The sequence below is a fragment of the Diabrotica undecimpunctata genome, chromosome 4, assembly GCF_040954645.1.
Source record: "Diabrotica undecimpunctata isolate CICGRU chromosome 4, icDiaUnde3, whole genome shotgun sequence".
NCBI lineage: Eukaryota > Metazoa > Arthropoda > Insecta > Coleoptera > Chrysomelidae > Diabrotica > Diabrotica undecimpunctata.
The window spans coordinates 125557784-125575598 of record NC_092806.1 but is presented as its reverse complement, the minus strand read 5'-3'; the positions used below and the strand labels follow the sequence as shown (position 1 = coordinate 125575598).

The 17815-nt window shown below is 35.0% G+C and overlaps 1 protein-coding gene across 4 annotated transcripts in view; it reads left to right on the top strand.

The window, feature by feature from the left end:
- The window catches only part of LOC140439972 (probable multidrug resistance-associated protein lethal(2)03659), a 44334-nt gene that overhangs the window by 10843 nt on the left and 15676 nt on the right, over window positions 1-17815 (top strand). For 2 of the 4 annotated variants that reach the window (XM_072530187.1, XM_072530185.1), the window contains exons 2-5: window positions 2537-2632; window positions 9913-10143; window positions 11709-12139; window positions 14270-14426. In XM_072530187.1, coding sequence (XP_072386288.1) covers window positions 2550-2632; window positions 9913-10143; window positions 11709-12139; window positions 14270-14426 — 902 coding nt within the window. In that variant the 5' untranslated portion in view covers window positions 2537-2549. Of the gene's footprint in view, window positions 1-2536; window positions 2633-9912; window positions 10144-11350; window positions 11554-11708; window positions 12140-14269; window positions 14427-17815 lie in introns of those variants that run through there. The other 2 variants (XM_072530186.1, XM_072530188.1) reach the window with 2 other exon arrangements.

The following is a 17815-nucleotide window of genomic DNA, read 5'->3' as shown; positions in this document are numbered from 1 at the left end:
GTCTATTATGTGCCACTGTTTGGTCTGTGAGCACAGTGCGGTCCCAGTATAGCTTGTAGTTGTCATTGTCAAGTATACTCTCAGGAACGTATTGATAATATGGAAGATGGTTTGTTTGAAGAAGTCCCAGTTTGATAGCTATCTCTTGATGAATGATCTTTCTTACTGAGTCGTGCCGTTCCTTATATTCAGTTGCAGCAAATGTCTGACAGCCCCGGTAAGATGTTGGATAGTTTCCTGAGCTTAACATCCATATTGGCATTTGTCATTCTGGACCTGAAGGTCTTTGACGATATATTTCAGGTAATTTTTGGTTGGTATAACCTAATCCTGAATGGCCAGTAGTGAACCTTCTCTTTCAGGGAACATCTTTCCTGATGTCAGCCAATAGTTCGACGCTATATTGTCGACATGGTCTTGACTGACCTCATTGGGATGTCGCCCGTGCAGAGGTTTACCCATCGAGGTGCGCATTTTTTCGTCCTTAATAAGATGGTTTATGCGCATTTCTGGTTCCCTCAGTTTGATCGGTGTTGTATGATCTACTGCACAAATCACGCAATGTAAAGTAGATGTCTCAGCCTGCACCTGAAAATAAGTTCTTAAATTAGTAATTTGTTTTTCGAGTTGCCCACTTATATCCATAAGTCCTCGTCCTCCGAAATACTGCAGTAATGTCGTTCTTTCTACTGCACTTCGAGGATGGTGTTTTTGTCCGGAGACATTCTATGAAAAGCTTTTGATATAAAGTATAAAGCAGAGTTCGCTTTACTAACTATTTTTGCTGTTTGAGTAGACCAACTTAATGTTTGGTTGACCGTAACACCAAAATCAGAAGTTTTGAGAAAATTGAGAAGAAGTGCTAGAACATCAAGGCAGGAAAGGAAGACCAACGCTACAGAAACGGTCATTGACAGAATAGAAAAAAAGAGGTTCAAATTGGTTTGGACACCTATTGAGAATGCCTGATAAACGTTGGCCCCAAAAACTTCACAAATGGAAACCCCCTGGAAGAAGAAAAGAGGTAGAACTTGACGATCATGGAATGAAGGAATTATAAGAGCGATGGATTTGAAAGGTTTGGAGGAGGAGCATGCCTTAAACCGGCAAGATTGGCGGAGAAGAACGGGAATACGGCGATAGCCGTCTCCAAATTGTATTGTATTTACAAGTTGGCTTATTCCCATTAAAATAGTAATTACTTTAAAAGCCACAAGAAAATAGTTTCGGAACAATAGATAAGATTTAGATAAGAGAAGGGAGTGTTCCAAAAATGTCTTCACCCCACTTTCAGAGTACGGTACGTGCGACAGTCAAATGCACACAAGTAAGAGAGGGTGGTTTTAGTTGGTAGGCAGGATAATAGATACCTGAATCTTTGCCACTGCTATCTTTAGTATTTTATATTAAACTAAAAACCAAATTTTAGGGACACAAAATGGAGGTAGCATAGAAAATTTTTAAACCACCCCCCTCAGACAAATTCTGTGTACGCCACTGGTTATGCAAGAAACACTATTTTTATAAATACTAAAATAATTAACTAAAAACGCCTAAATGGGTTTTTAAAACTAAATAGCTTTTTTTATAGATATATTTCTTATAGAGTGTAAATTTTATGATATCCTACTTTCAAAATAAAAGTTGCAGTATCTACTACTCTGTAACTCTGTAAGTTTCAGCATGACCGGTTCAAAGTTCAAACCGATAACATTCCTATTAAATTTTGTTGTTATCTGCCAAAGTGTTGTACAAAGTCATTGATATGGCAACCCTATTAGTGTGACGTTTCGTTGAAGCGTTTCGAAGCCGAATGTAATGCTATCTATCGATGATAAATACTACCATTGCTTCAGATGGAGCCATCTCCCTATATTACAATTTGAAGGCGGCAGTTCAAGACATAATTCTTGTTTAACGAGATTTTTCATATGTTTAGGAAAAAATATTTAACGTTTTATTGCAAATATTTTCCACTTTTACAGTTTTATATATGTTGTTATTAAAAAATTTTTAAATTTTTAAAAAAAACTTTATTATAAGCCGAAACATATTATTTTTTCCTATTGGAACAAAACTGTAAATTCAAAAATTGTCAAAAAATTCATAAGTATTTCTTATTATCATATATTGATGCTGTAAAAAAATTAACAAAATCCTATGTTTGGTTTTCCCGCTTTATACTTGGAAAAAAGCAGTTTTTTTGAGTTTTTTCAAGAACGAACGAAAAAAGACGTTTTTTCTTTGGCCCTGTTTTCTTTTGCTACTCCACTGTAGATTAGTATATTTCACCTAATTTTTTTGATTGTCCTTTTCCTTTCTTTTTAGTTTCCTGTAGAGCGCAAATTTCTATTTGGCCTAAATAATTGATTTCCATAATGTGTTCAATATTGATTCCGTCAATTTCTATTTTACATCTTGTCGGTTTTTTGCTGATGACTATTATTTCTGTGTTCTGGGCTGAAATTACCATATTTAGCCTTTTTCTTACATCATGGCTGTATTATATACTTATTATCTGTAACATTTATTTCAGGTAGGCACTAAAAATGGAGGAAATAAGACATGATCAGCCTCCGAAAAAATTGAATCCAATTGAAAGAACAAATGTAATATCTAGACTATTTTTTTGGTAAGTAATTAGCGAAGAACATATGGAATAATTTGGTAAACAAACAAAATGTAATTAGAATACTAACAATATTTGCTACTTGTATTTAATAGGTTTAGTGCCAGACATGTTTTCCATAAACTACAAAAATCAAATTTTTGTTTGTGTCCACCCAATTAGGTATATAACAACAATGATTTAATTATTAAATTAGTGGGAACACATTTGTATTTGAAATCGAAAACTATGACCTGTAATTATATTACCAGATCCCTGTGCTATGTTTTAACCTAATGGATAAAAAGAAAATGTAATAACAGAAATCTGATTTCTCAAAAAAATCGTTGATTTTAAAGGAAAGTATGTATCCATACGGGTGAACAGTAAAAAAAATTATTTCATTGTAGTACGTGTTTGACCATTAGTATCATTAGACGATTACAGTTTGTCAAAACTATTAACGACTTTGAAAATTCTACAATCGGCATGCCCAGTAGAAGCGCAGTAAAATTACCGGAAAGTATCTTAGTAAAAGAAGTAAACTTAAACTGTAAAGTACCTACGTTTAAAAATCACGTAGATGAGTCCCGGCGGTCATCCACTTTTTTCTCCCCGAATACTTTCTCTGTCTACTCCCTGCGCAGATAGGCAGAAAGTCGTTCCTAGCATTGACGAACAATAGTCGCCAGAACATGGCTTTCCCGAAAAGCAAACGCTTTCGTTTTCCTTTAGTCCAATCGCGAAGCATTTTAGAGAAATTTCAAAATATCTTTTTATGTGCTCCTAACAAACGGTATAACATTTTGCTTTTTACGAATTAGTGAGTAGCAGGCACATACATATCAAAATGTATCAGGACTATTTAAACAACTAAGTATATTTGATGAAGCCGCTTTGACAAATAAAACGGACCAAAACGTCCACTTATCCATTTTTTTTATAAACAATATCATAACTTAAGGTACTAACATGGGCGCCCATAGGGGGGGGGCAAGAGGGGGCAGTTGCCCCCCCTATCATTAGTAATATTATTTAAAAAATCAGTATGTATGTTCTTCTTCTTAAAGTGCCCTCTCCTCAATGGAGGTTGGCTACTACAATTTTAAAATCTTCTCTATCTTCAGCTGTTCTTATTAGCTTTTCAAAATTTAGCCCTGTCCATTGTCGGATGTTTCTGAGCCACGATAGTCTTTTCCTTCCTAGGCCTCTCTTTCCCTCGATTTTTCCTTTCACTATAAGTTGGGCATATTGGTACTTAATATTTCTCAGTATGTGGCCTAGGTATGATGTTTTTCTAACTTTTACTGTGTTAAAAAATTCTCTTTCCTTGCCCATTCTATGCAGCACTTCTTCGTTTGAGGTATGCGATGTCCATGAAATTTTGAGCATTCTCCGGTAGATCCACATTTCAAAGGCCTCCAATTTATTTACGGTTGATGTTTTTAGGGTCCACGTTTCAACTGCATATAGAAGAGTTGACCAGACGTAGCATTTTGATAAACGTAGTCGAATTTCGAGTTTTATTCGAGAATCACAGAGCAATTTTTTTTATTTTTTCGAAAGATTTTCTGGCCTGTTCCATTCTCGATCTTATTTCTAGATCAGGATTTAGGCTGCTATCGATCCAACATCCCAGGTACTTAAATCTATTGACCTGTTCTAAAATGTGCCCATTTATCGTGCAAGGTTGAGGTACGTTTTGGTTTTTTCGGATTGACATCACTTTGGTTTTTTTAATGTTTATTTTCATACCAAATTGCTCACAGGTCGAGTTGGTCTTGTCGATGAGTCGTTGTAGACCTACGTCGGAATCCGCAATTAACACTGTATCATCGACGTATCTGATACTGTTGATATTTACGCCATTCACCTTGACTCCATCCTTGGAATCCTCCAATGCTTCTTTAAATAGAAAATCGGAGTAAAGATTAAACAGCAGAGGCGACAGAACACATCCTTGTCTAACTCCCCTCCTAATTTCTACTTCTGCGGATGTGGAACTTTCGATCCTAACTCTGGCGTTTTGGTTCCAGTACAAGTTTTTTAAGAATTTGATGTCTTTTCCATCTAAACCGACTTCTTGCAAACGTTCTAATAGTAGGTCGTGTCTAGTATGTATGTCTTCTTCTTCAAGTGCCATCTTCGTTCCGAAGGTTGGCGATCATCAGGGCTATACGTATTTTCGAAACTGCTGACCGAAACAATTCGTTGCTGCTACAGCTATACCATTCCCGTAGATTCTTTAGCCAGGAGTTTCGTCTTCTTCCTATGGACCTTTTTCCTGCTATTTTCCCTTGCATAATTATTCGAAGCAGTTCATATCTTTCGCCTCTTGTAATGTGTCCCAAGTATTGCAGTTTTCGTTTTTTGATCGTAAATATGACTTCCTTTTCTTTATTCATTCTTCTCAAGACCTCGACATTTGTGACTCTCTCGGTCCATGATATTCTCAGGATTCTGCGATACATCCACAGTTCAAATGCCTCTAATTTTTTGGTATCAATCTTTTTCAACGTCCATGACTCAACGTCAGTATGTATGTAAGTATATTTAAAAAAAAAATACATTATTTACGCATATTGTGGCGAGAAACTTGCAACAATACCTCAAAACAGCAAACAACTGGAAACTAATCTAGCGAAATACCGAGAAATGCGGTAGGTACTTCCTTAACAATGCCTCGAATGTAGCTACCTACCATAATAATATTGTACAATGCAAAGAGGGATTTTGAGATGTCGTAGGTATCAAGCCTTAATTGGTAGAAAGTGTACCTGTACCAACAATTTTAAACTTTATTTCGTCCCATGTCAAATGCAAAATTTACACTCACAAAAAAATATCCGCTTAATAAATGCTACACGTTTTTACTTGTTTGACTTAAATATTTGGTATAGTGGCCTATTCGCATAAGAAATACCACAATAGAATTTCAATTGATAATTTAAATCCTCTTATCAATATCTGTAAATTTTGTATAATAAAATTTGTATGCATACCTAAAGTCATACCATAAAATATGTTGTTAATAACTTTTTGTTTAAGATTACTTTTACTTTTCTGGTATTTCTTTACTGTTTTTAATTCATGTTTATATTTTTGCATTTTTGCAATCGGCTATTTTAGTTTTTATTAAGTTGTATGGATCAAAATAAAAATTTGAGTTGACTTGCCCCCCCCCCCCTGGATTTTGATATATGGGCGCCCATGGGTACTAACAAGAATGAGTCACTTTCCATTAAATTAGACATGATACTGTCCTGCACTTGTAGATAGAATTGGTAGGGGAGACAGAGTTATTGTCGTTCATAACGTGATTTGTAACAATCTATAACATACCCTATGAGAATGATCAGTGTAAATTAGAGAAAGGGAAAAACTATTGAAATATAAACTAGGATTAGACAGGACCACTCTCAACTCCACTTTTCCACTGCTTCTTCTTAGGGTGCCTGTCCGTTGTGTTGTCGATCATTCTTGCTACGATGACTGGTTGCTATACAGTATAGATGTATTGAGGTCTTTCTATACCATGTTCTCTCGTTAGCAAGTCAGGATATTCTTCTTCGTCCTGGGGTCCTTTTTCCTTCAATTTTACCTTGCAAAATGCATTGGAGTAGCTCATATCTGCCTTGATTTCTCTTTATATGTCCCAAGTATTACAGCTTACGGCCCTTCGCGATGTTGACCAAATCCGCGGTTGTGTTCATCCTCCGTAGTACTTCTTCATTGGTGACTTTGTCTGTCCATGGCATCTTTAGGATCCTTCTGTATAACCATAGCTCAAAAGCCTGAAGTTTTGATAGAGTTTCCGCCTTCAATGTCCACGTTTTTACTCCGTACACAAGCACTGAGTACACGCAACATTTAAGGAGTTTTATTTTTGTTTCTAGGATGAGGTCATGGCTCTTGTATACGGAGCTCATAATAATGCACTTTTTGCCTTTCCGATGAGACAAATCTCTTGGGGTATTGTCCCACGACTCATTGATTATAGTTCCCAAGTAGTTATATATTCCCAAGTCAATTCTCATTTGGTTCACATACAAATTTGCTCCAGTTATGTTTTCCTTGCTTATGATCATTAGCTTGCTTTTGCTGGTGTTTATATCCAGTCCATACGTTCTACTTGTTTCCGTTATTTTGTTCATTAAGTTTTGCAGCCCTTCTATGGTATTGGAAAACACTATTGTATCATTTGCATACCGCAGGTTATTGAGCTTGATTCCATTTATTGAGATGCCTTCATCAATATATTTTAGAGCCTCTTTAAAAATGTGTTCCGAGTACAAATTGAATATCAGTCTTGAAATTATGCGCCCCCTGTCACACTCCCCTTAAGATTTAGACCTGATCTGTATATTCTCCATCTATTAGGAGCACCGCTGATCGATCGATTCCAATACAGGTTAGCTACTATTTTTAGGTCTCTTCCGTTAATCCCTGACCTCTTCAGCACTTCCATTATTTGTTAATGCCTGACTCCATCGAAAGCCTTCTTGTAGTCAATCAGACGTGCAAAACATCACAGCTGACATCTCTACATTTCTGAAACAATACCTGCACGCTAAATAAAGCTTCCCTCGTACCAACGGCATTCACAAATTCAAACTGGTTGGGCGCAATTTGTTCCTCGCATTTCCGGTAAATTCTTTTGTGGATGACTTTTAAAAACAGCTTCAGCAGATGGCTCATTAGGCTTAAGGTCCTATAGTCTTCACAAACTATTGCTCCTGGTTTTTTGGGCAATGGTACGAACTCCGATTTGAGTCACTCTACTGGTATTTTTCCTGTCTTGTATATTTCATTAAATATTTCAGTTATTATTTTAATTTGTTCTGCATCTAATAGCTTCCTCAGTTCTACAGGAATTTCATCAAGTCCCGGTGCCTTTTCATCCTTCATTTGTATGACGGCTGCCGTTATTTCTCTTGATAGGATTTCAGGGCCTGAATTTTCTTCAATTGTGGGTTCTTGTATTGTTCTAACGTCGTGGAAAAGTTTCTCCAAGTATTCTTCCCATACTTTCTTTTTATCTTCTTTGGTTATGGAATATGCCAAGATTGCCTTCATCATCTGTTATTTTTCAGCTGTGGCGTTTTCGGAATTATTCCACTACTCTACTATTTTATAATCTAATATTGGCCTAGCTGATAAAATAAGTAAAAATAAAAAGACATACCAAGTAGTAAAAAGCAAATACACATAGTATTTTATGCAGTTCTGATACCTGAGAATCAAGACTAATTCGTCGGTCAATAAATCCCTAACCATGAGATAGGAACTTTAATAAATTATTCACATGAAATTTCGGTAGTATCAACCTTCTAAAGCTTACTTTCAAAATTTCATGTCATTCGAGTTATTAATTACCGAGTTAAAGTGCTTGAAGTGGCGCTACTTTTGTGATTTTTGTAAACAATGGATTCAAAGCAATTTCTTGTGTTGATTGATCACTGCTATTTTATGGGAGAAAAGACCGTCCAAACTGAGCAATAGCTCAAAAAGTGTTAGTTTACTTCATCGATTACAACCATTAAACGACGGTTTGCTGAATTCAAACGCGGCCGTACCGACAGCAATGATGCTGAGCACTCTGGAAAGTCAACTGAGGCAGTTATTCCGAAAATATAAAAAACACTGAAAATTATTATGGAAAACCGTAAAGTGAAGTTGCAAGAGATAGCTGACGCTCTAAAGTTATCAAAGGGTAGAGTTTTTACTATTATTCACGAACATTTGGGTATGGGAAATCTGTTTTTCAAATGGGTGCCGCGTTTTCTCACACCAGAGCAATAACAACAACGAATTGATGAGTATCGGCGCTGTTTGGACATATTTAATCGGATAAGTCGGAGTTTTTGTGTCGATATATCACCATAGATAAAACATGGATCCTTTAAATCATGAATGTGTTGCTTGTGTGAGTCCATTTCAAAAGGTAAAAGAAATAATAAATTAGACTTACTCACAATCAATTTAATTTAACTATCAGACGACCGGTTTCGCTTTCTACAATATGCAAAGCATCTTCAGGTCACGATACAAAGTTAATTAAATGCTGAAAATAATAAACCCATATTAGGGTGTTGTCTAATAAAGGTAAAACAAAGATAGGTGATATAAATTATATAAATTACAGTAATTATGCCAATATTACATGTCTGTGGTTTTTAAAAATGAATAAAATTCATTCATGTTCAATAACATGTTCAACAATACAAGATAGTTTGAACCATGTTCTTTCAACCATCAATTAATAGAGTACCGGCATGTAAGTAATGTTTTATTTATTAATTCATTACAGTTTAATAGACTATTTCACCAATTTGTGGGTCTTACCTTGTCTGCTTAAACATTTTATTCATTTTTAAAAACCACAGACATGTAATATTGGCATAATTACTGTAATTTATATAATTTATATCACCTATCTTTGTTTTACCTTTATTAGACAACACCCTAATATGGGTTTATTATTTTCAGCATTTAATTAATTTGTATCGTGACCTGAAGATGCTTTGCATATTGTAGAAAGCGAAACCGGTCGTCTGATAGTTAAATTAAATTGATTGTGAGTAAGTCTAATTTATTATTTCTTTTACCTTATGGATCCTTTACTTCACTACGGAATCAAATCGGTAGTCATCTGAGTGGAAAACACTCGGAAAAAGTCGTCTAAAGAGACCAAAGACGCAACAAACCACCCTAAAGGTTATGGCCTCCGTATTTTGGAATCCGTAAGAAATTATTTTCATTGACTGTTTGAAACTTGGAGAAATAGTCAACAGCGACTGCTACGAAAGAACAACTACTTTCGAGCGTTTGACGATCGAAAGAAAAGGCATTATTTGATGAAGTAAAAATGGTTTTTTTATCTAGAAAAAGCGCCGTGTCACAAGTCGATGAAAATGATGGTAAAAATGTACGAATTGGGCTTTGTATTGCTTCTGCACTTACTGTATAGTTCAGATCTGGCCCCCCAGTAACTAACATCTTTTCTTCGATCTAAAAAAATGTTCCGTGGCAGGAGATATCGCTCCGATGGGGCAGTAATCGCCGAAACTGAAGCCCATTTAGAAGGCTATAATAAATAATTTTACTAGGACGGCATTGAAAAATTAGAAATGTCTCTAGGAGATTATTTTGATGAAAAAAGAATAATTTTTGCAAACAAATTTAGATAAATATAGAAACATTATTAAATCAGTTCAATGGTAAGGCTGAGGAATATTTAGTTGTATTATGTATTTTTTGGAATATTATTATCTTTGTAATTAAAATATTTTCTTCTGTTTTAGCTGGCTCATTCCTTACTTTGCCAAAGGTTATAAAAGAGATCTAACTGAAGATGATATGTACAAACATAGATCTGAACATGATTCAGGATCGCTGGGTGCAAAACTGGAGCGAAGATGGAACAAACACATTCAAAATAACAAAAACCCAGCTTACTGGAAAGTACTCATGGGAACATTTTTTTGCGAAATATTTTTATTAAATATATTGGCTTTTACAACTGAAGGTATAAGGTAAAGTACAATAAAATTTTGTTTGAATTTCTCTAAAAAAATTTTAGGAGAAAATATATGAAAAAGAATATCAACCGACAAGAGTTTGGTATCCATTATCAAATATGTGGGAACTCATCATAACTATTCGTACACGTATACGATACGTTATAAAACATAACCGTTAAGTGGTCGCTATGCTTATTGGGTCATCGAATGTCACTTGGCGTTTTTTTTACGCCACATCTATGGGAACTTCTCTATTATATAGAAGATAGATTACATCTTTGAGTCTTACTCTGTTAACTGCTTTCTTCAAGTCAATCAGACATAGAAAGGCGGGGTATAAGATACCAGAAAGAACTATTCCTCTATAATTTGCTTTATGAAAAATAATGTATTAGTTCATGATCTTCCAGTACGAAAACCTGGTTTGTTCATCTACTAAGTTTACCCTTTGATTTATTAGATCTTGCAAAAGTTTAGTTCTACACATGGTAATATCTAACAAGTTTATATAGCTTAGTTTTTCTGCCCTTTTTTATACTAGAAGTTATATCATTGCTGATCCACAATATTTCAATAGTTCGCTTGATATTCGGTCTTTACCTGCAGCTTTTCTGTTCTTGTTTTTAAAGTGATTTTTGAACTTCTTGTGTGTGTTTTTTAACTTCTTCGTTTAGGTTAATTTCGGGTGTTTTCGATTCTAACTCTTTATATATTTATTCTTTTTTTATTTTTAAATTCATATTTACAATCTACTCATAAATATTACATTAAGTAATTCGTAAATTTGATGAAAATATTATCTTGTATTCAACCTGTGTTGTGTTGTGTTCTTCATTTTCACGCATGTAACCAGGTCTTCTGGCTAAGATTTCTTCAGTCTTTGTTCCTCCATTGCTGGCTGATATAATTTACTAATAATTTGGCTGTAGTGCGTTGAATTACGAATTTTGGAGTGGAGTGATATGACATCTTTTACGGTTGGTGCTCCTAGATCATTGTGGATGGTTGTATTGCTCACATACCAAGGGACGTTAGTTATCATACGCAATATTTTTGATTGGAAAGTCTTCAAAATTTTTGTATTTACATACTTGCTACATCGCCAAAGTTTTACGACGTAAGTCCATATTGGTATTAGTATGACTTTGTAAAGCAGTATTTGATTCTCCAATGACAGTTGTGTCTTATTGCCAAGTAACCAATTTATTTTTTTAATTTTATATTGAGCTGTGTTTTTTGGCGTTAATGTGTTGCTGCCAGATGCAAAAATAATTATTCCTTTTTCAATACAATAGTTTAGTACCTTTACATAGTTTAGTTATGACTGACCGTCCAGTTGCAAAAACAGCAAGCCCTTATTGCAATTTCAAAACCTAAAGGTTCAAACGTCAACCTTTCAGTTAAATACAACTTTAAACTTGGGTAACTATAGTTCTACTAATACGGCATGGTTCAATTTTTTTTGTCCTTTTATCAGATTCATTTAATATGGAATTACATGGTTTTGTAACGTGTACGTTTTTGTACGTGTTGGCCTACACGTATCGTTTTAATATTTATACATACTTATTTTTCAGAATGTCTCAACCGTTCCTGATTTCAAAGCTACTAAAAGTATATGAAGAAGTACCAACAGAAGAGAGCATGAACGACATTTATTTGTACGCTGGTTTAATCATAGTTACTTCATTTCTTAATGTTATCCTAATACATAGATTTAATTTGGCTGTAATGCAAATAGGAATGAAGATGAGAATAGCATCCTGCTCGATAATCTATAGAAAGTCTTTAAAGCTTAGCAAATCAGCTTTAGCAGAGACTACAATAGGTCAAATGGTAAATTTATTATCAAATGATGTAGGAAGATTCGATCAAGCAACACATCACCTTCATCATTTTTATTTGGCACCCATACAGACAACCATCGTGATGGTGCTATTATATCTTGTTGTTGGATGGACAGCACTACTCGGAACTGTATTCTTGTTACTCTCCATACCACTTCAATGTAAGTATAAATAAAATCAAATCAAATATAATAATAATAGCCGAGTCTTCTACAGCTGGCGCCATTTCTCGCATCCTAATTTCCAGCGTTTTCTGTGGAAGTAATATACAGTTTCCAAATTTCTTGCTTTCATTGCATCTTCGACATCTTCTCTCCAGGACCATCTTGGTCTACCTTGTTTTCTTCTAGTTGACATCCATTTTTCTATCTTTTTTTTCTATCTACTTTCAGGCATTCTCTGCAGGTGTTCATTACCAGTTTAGTTTTTTGGCTTCAATTGTGTCTATTATGTTTAAATCAATTTCAATTTCTCTCCTAATATCTTCGTTCCTCACATTATTAAGTCTAGTGAGCTGGCAACATCGTCTCAAATAGTTTTTGATTTGTTTCTTTGATTGATTTCCCAGAATTCGGCTCAGTACAAGCCAATACTTTCTATAGCTTTAATAATCCTGCTTTTATTTTCTTTTGTTTATTTTATTATTCCACAATAGTCCATGTAGCTCTCTAGTGGCTGATCTTGCTTGGCCAATCCTGGAATGTATTTCTTCGTTACTCCCTGCTTTTGACGATATTTGGACCAAGTATTTTACATGTTTTTTGTTTATTTCTTGTTTTTCCATTGCTTCTCAGAGCATTGAAAATGGTACACTATCGTGTGTCTTTGTCAGATCTATAAAGACTATATGAGTTAAAAGGTTGTGGAGATATCTTTCCTCAATATTCTGAGAAAATATGTTGTGCATACAGGATCTGCCTGAACGAAAGCCAATTTGTTCGTCTAATTAAGCATTACCTATTGTAACAAATTAACAAATAGGACCAAAGATATGGACGAAAATACAAGACTATTAAGCCAATTAAGTTAAATTTTTGCTCGACACAACAGTATAGACGGGTACAATAACTCCATAGAATATAGATCAAATTAACTGGCATAAAATATTCGGAAAGCTGGTTAAAAAATACAACTTAAAAAAAGAGGTCCCACGACCTTTATGAGCCAAGACAGTTACTTTTTTAAATTAATCACTGCTACGTTAATTAAAGGGGTTAACTAAAGGGCCAGCCGCGCTCCTAAAAAAATCCAAGTAGTTTCAAGATAAAGCGTTCGGAAAAAAATGACATATCTCGAGTTCTGTTGGACTAAATTTGCTCTTTCTTTTTTTAAACTGGGGTACAATGTTAAAAACATAATATTTATCGTATTTTAATTGCATAATTATCCAAAACAAAGCAGCTAATAATTGCGAGATGTACCCTTTTCAAGTCGCTTTTTATTGTTAGCACTTTTTTCGCTAAGTGGTCAAAGTTTCATTGAAATAAAGTTTAAACAAAGTAAAAGCTATGTACCAGCGTTGCTTTAGATCTAGACCCTTTTTGATAGTAATTTTACCGCTTAGTTTACCTCCGATTTTAATGTATGGCGTCATACCTCTGTACAGTTTCTTTACAGCTTCTTTATATTTTGGGGCTTATGGCTTGATTGTCCATGGCGGTCACAGTTTAGAAAGCGACACGCTATCATAAGCCTTAGTTAGGTCAACAAATACCAAGTGAGTCTGTAGATCGTATTCCAACATTTTTTCTACTATTTGTTTCAAGGTAAACATGCTATTCATATAAGATTTTACCGCTCTAAAGTCTTTTGTTTTTCGACTTCTTTTATCTCTTTTTCGATTATTATTAATTATTTTCCTGTAGACTCTAAATAGTGGGTTTATTACGCTTAAGCATCTTTAATTTTCACATTTTTTTCTGTCACCCTTTTTGTAGATGTTACTACTGTATCATTCTGTTCATACCTGTGGAAGGTCATGGCCTCAAAGAACTGTGTAAAAACGAAGTCAAAAAACGAAGGCAAGAAGTTCCCAAAGAATTTTTGGTACATTGCAATGTTCATTGAATTTTTGGTTCTTATTTCAAGTCTTGTAATTAAACTTAAACAAGTAAAAAAATTTTTTAGTGACTCTAATTTCTGTATTTATTTAGTATATTTATGTATTTATGTACGAAATTATGTTAATCAATGACATGACAAGTAAAAAATCCGTTTTTCTTAAATTCCGGCATAAACTTTTTTTGCCATACTACAGAAATATCTAAACTATAATTAAAAACTTTTTTTAGCATGGTTGGGTAAAAAGACATCACAATTTAGATTAAAAACTGCTACACGTACAGATGAAAGAGTAAGACTAATGAACGAAATTATCTCTGGAATCCAGGTCATTAAAATGTACACTTGGGAGTATTCCTTTGCAAAATTAGTAGAATATGTAAGAAAGTAAGTATATAAATATAAAGTAAATCCATATAATTTACTAGAGGTGCCTAAATGAAAATTTTAATAGAAATGACAAATATTCGATCATCATTATCATCGTCTTTCTTCAGCAGGGTGAAATGCCTTCCCTGTAAGCAGGATCTTATTAGTGTTTTATATAATTTCATCTCAAATTCTGCCCTAGTATTTTGGAAATAAGCAGTTTTTTATTTGTGTCGTAGCCTTATTTCCTTTGCGTATTCTGTTCTTTATTTCTGTGCTTTCATCATTACTTTCGGTTACTAGGGATCCTATGTACGTGAAATATGTTACATTTTCAAAGCTGTAGAGGCCTGTTTGGGAGAAGTTTCTATTGGTTCGTCTTGCCATTTACGAAAATATATGTATATTTGTTTTTATTATAATTTATCCTCAATTCTAGACCTCGCGTCGTTTTCTCAAGATCTTCGAAAGTCTCCTGAAATGCTGTCGCATTACGACTAAGTATTATGACGTCATATAAGGTTCCCGCAGATGTAAACTTTGGATATTTCTACATGCTGCAAGAGATTAAACATGACCTGAGAGAGGACCGCCTCCTTTTCTTATACCGTTATTGATCTCAAAGTTGTCAGTCTTCATATTTTGTATTACTACAGCTGCTTTGGGTATTCCCATAAGTAACAAGCTTTTATATAGTTTTAAATTAATGACATAACATCTAAACGGCAATTCATCATCATCATCAACATCATCAACCTGTATGTGTCCACTGCTAGACACATACAGGTCCAGCTCAGCTCTTTCCATCTGTCTCTCTCTTGTGCGGCTTGCATCCAGTTACTGCTAACACCCTTCAGGTCGTCAATCCATCTGGTTGGTAGGCGTCCTCTACTCCGTAGTGCTTCTTGTCTGGGTCTCCACTAGACAATACGTTTTGTCCATCGGTTGTTTGATAATCTGACGACGTGTCCTGCCCAATTCCATTTTAACGACGCTATTTTTTCGATAGTGTTTGTTGTTTTTGTTCTACGGCGTATTTCTTCATTTGGGATTCGGTCTCTCAGAGAGACACCTAACATCTGGCGCTCCATAGCCATCTGAGTCACGCGAATTTTATTACCTACCTTTTTTGTGAGTGTTAATGTTTTCGCTCCTTAAGTGAGTACAGGTAACACACATTGGTCAATGATTTTCCTTTTAAGGTATATGGGTAGATCCGATTTAAATACATAGTTTAATTTACCAAACGCTGCCCAGGCTAACCCTATGAGACGTGGGAGCTCACATGTCTGGTTATCTCTGCCCAACCGAATTTAATGTCCTAGGTACTTATACGATGTAGTCTGCACAATATCCTTTCCATCAACAGCAATATTTCGATTTAGCACCAGATGAGTCATTATTTGCGTTTTGATCATATTAATCTTTAGTCCGACCTCCAAGGAAGCGAGATTTTTCAAACATTATTATTGCATCATCCATACGATCGGCTATAAGGACGATGCCATCTGAAGATCTCAAATGACTAAGCTTCTCTCCATTTATGTTGATACCATGCTCGTGCAGATGTGCCTTCTTACAAGTATGTTCTAAAAGCGTCGTGAATAGTTTTGGAGAGACTGTGTCAACTTGCCGTACTTCTCGATGTATACAGAATTTATTTGATTCTTGTTCAGATAGTCTTACGCTAGCTGTGGCATTTTATTATGTTTGTGTAGCGATGGTCTATTCCACATTCTGTCAATTCTTTTAACATTTTCTGAATATCAAATATCAGTGCCAATGGTTTATTGTATTGTGCAGACTTTTCTATTAGGTTATTTATCACTAGTAAGTGGTCGTTAGTGCTGTATCCCGATCTAAATCCAGCTTGTTCTCTAGGCTGATAGAAGTCTAATTTAGCGTCCTGTCTTTTTTTGATAATTTTTGTGAAAAGTTTATATATGTGCGAAAGCAAACTGATAGGACGGTAGTTTTTTAAATCTGCTTGCTTGTGTAATAAAGTAATGACTGCATTTTCCATTGAGAAGGAGTTTTTCCTTGGTAGATGCATTCGGTGAAAAGCTTGGCCAAAGCCTGGATAATTTTATGTCCACCTAGTTTGATCGCTTCGATAACTACTCCATCGTCGCCAGGGGATTTGTTATTTTTCATTTCTAAAAGTGCCGTTTTGATTTCGTATTGAGTTATTTCTGGCATTCATTCTGATCCCTGGTTTGTGCTTTTGGGCAGGGGCTGATCTTGCCTTTCGTCAGTGCTCTCATACATTTCGCTATAAAAGGAATCGACAACCTCAAGGATTTTGGTTCTATCAGTAGTAATGTCTCCATCTTTGTTTTTTATTACGGTATTAAACGGCAATTACGGTGTGTTAATATACACAAACGAGAAGGAACGGGTTGAAGGAATAGAGATGGAACGGGCCAATCAACACTTGGCTCAGCGAGGAACGGACGGTCACCAATCAGTACTCGATCACAAGAAAGAATAGTTCTGCCTCAGATTAATACTCCAAGAACGGGTACGGAACTGCCACTAGATCCATACTCTAGCAGGTTGCGGTTGGCCTGGCCTGACGGGACCGAGGCGATGCATATCGTTACAAGTTTTTTCTTGTTTATAGTGTCAAAAGCTTGTTTGAAATCAATAAGTAGACTGTTGATGTCGATTTTGTATTTGTGGTTCTGTTTAACACTTACCTCAGCATGTGTACGTGATCACTAGTAGATCGGTTTGGCCGAAATCCGTAACGGTAGTCACAAATAATCTCTTCCGCAAAGGGCGTCAGTTTGGTATATAAGAGAGAAGAAAACAATTTTTATGATAAGTTTAATACCATAATTCCTCTATAGTTGGAGCATGTTGCCTTTCTTTTGAATAGGATGTATAATGCCCCATTTCCATTCTTTAAGAATTGTTTCATCATCCCATATATGGGTGATTAAACTGGTCCTCATGATTTAGTAGCTCTTGGAAATATTCTTGCCATGCTTAGAATGCTTTCATCTCTGATTTTATTTTTGACAGGATTACTGTTTCAGTGCACACTAAGCATTAAATTTGGCAAAACAGATGTACTAGGTATTACAAGAAACATGGAGAAAAAATCCCTAAACAGTAGAACAAAAGTATAATCCGATCTATTTATAAAAAAGGAGAAAAATTATTATGTCAGAATTATAGAGGCTATTTTATTCGGGGTACAAAATACTTACAAAAATCTTCTAAAATATAATCGGGAAATATCATGTATGATTTAGGCAAAATTGATATACTCTTATCATCAAACAAATACCAGCCAAAGCTTGGAAATATGACTTTACTACTCCATTTAACATGGTGCTATGCTTACCTTATTCGAGGATGTACATATTATTTTCATCATAGTTTTAAATATACCTACCTAA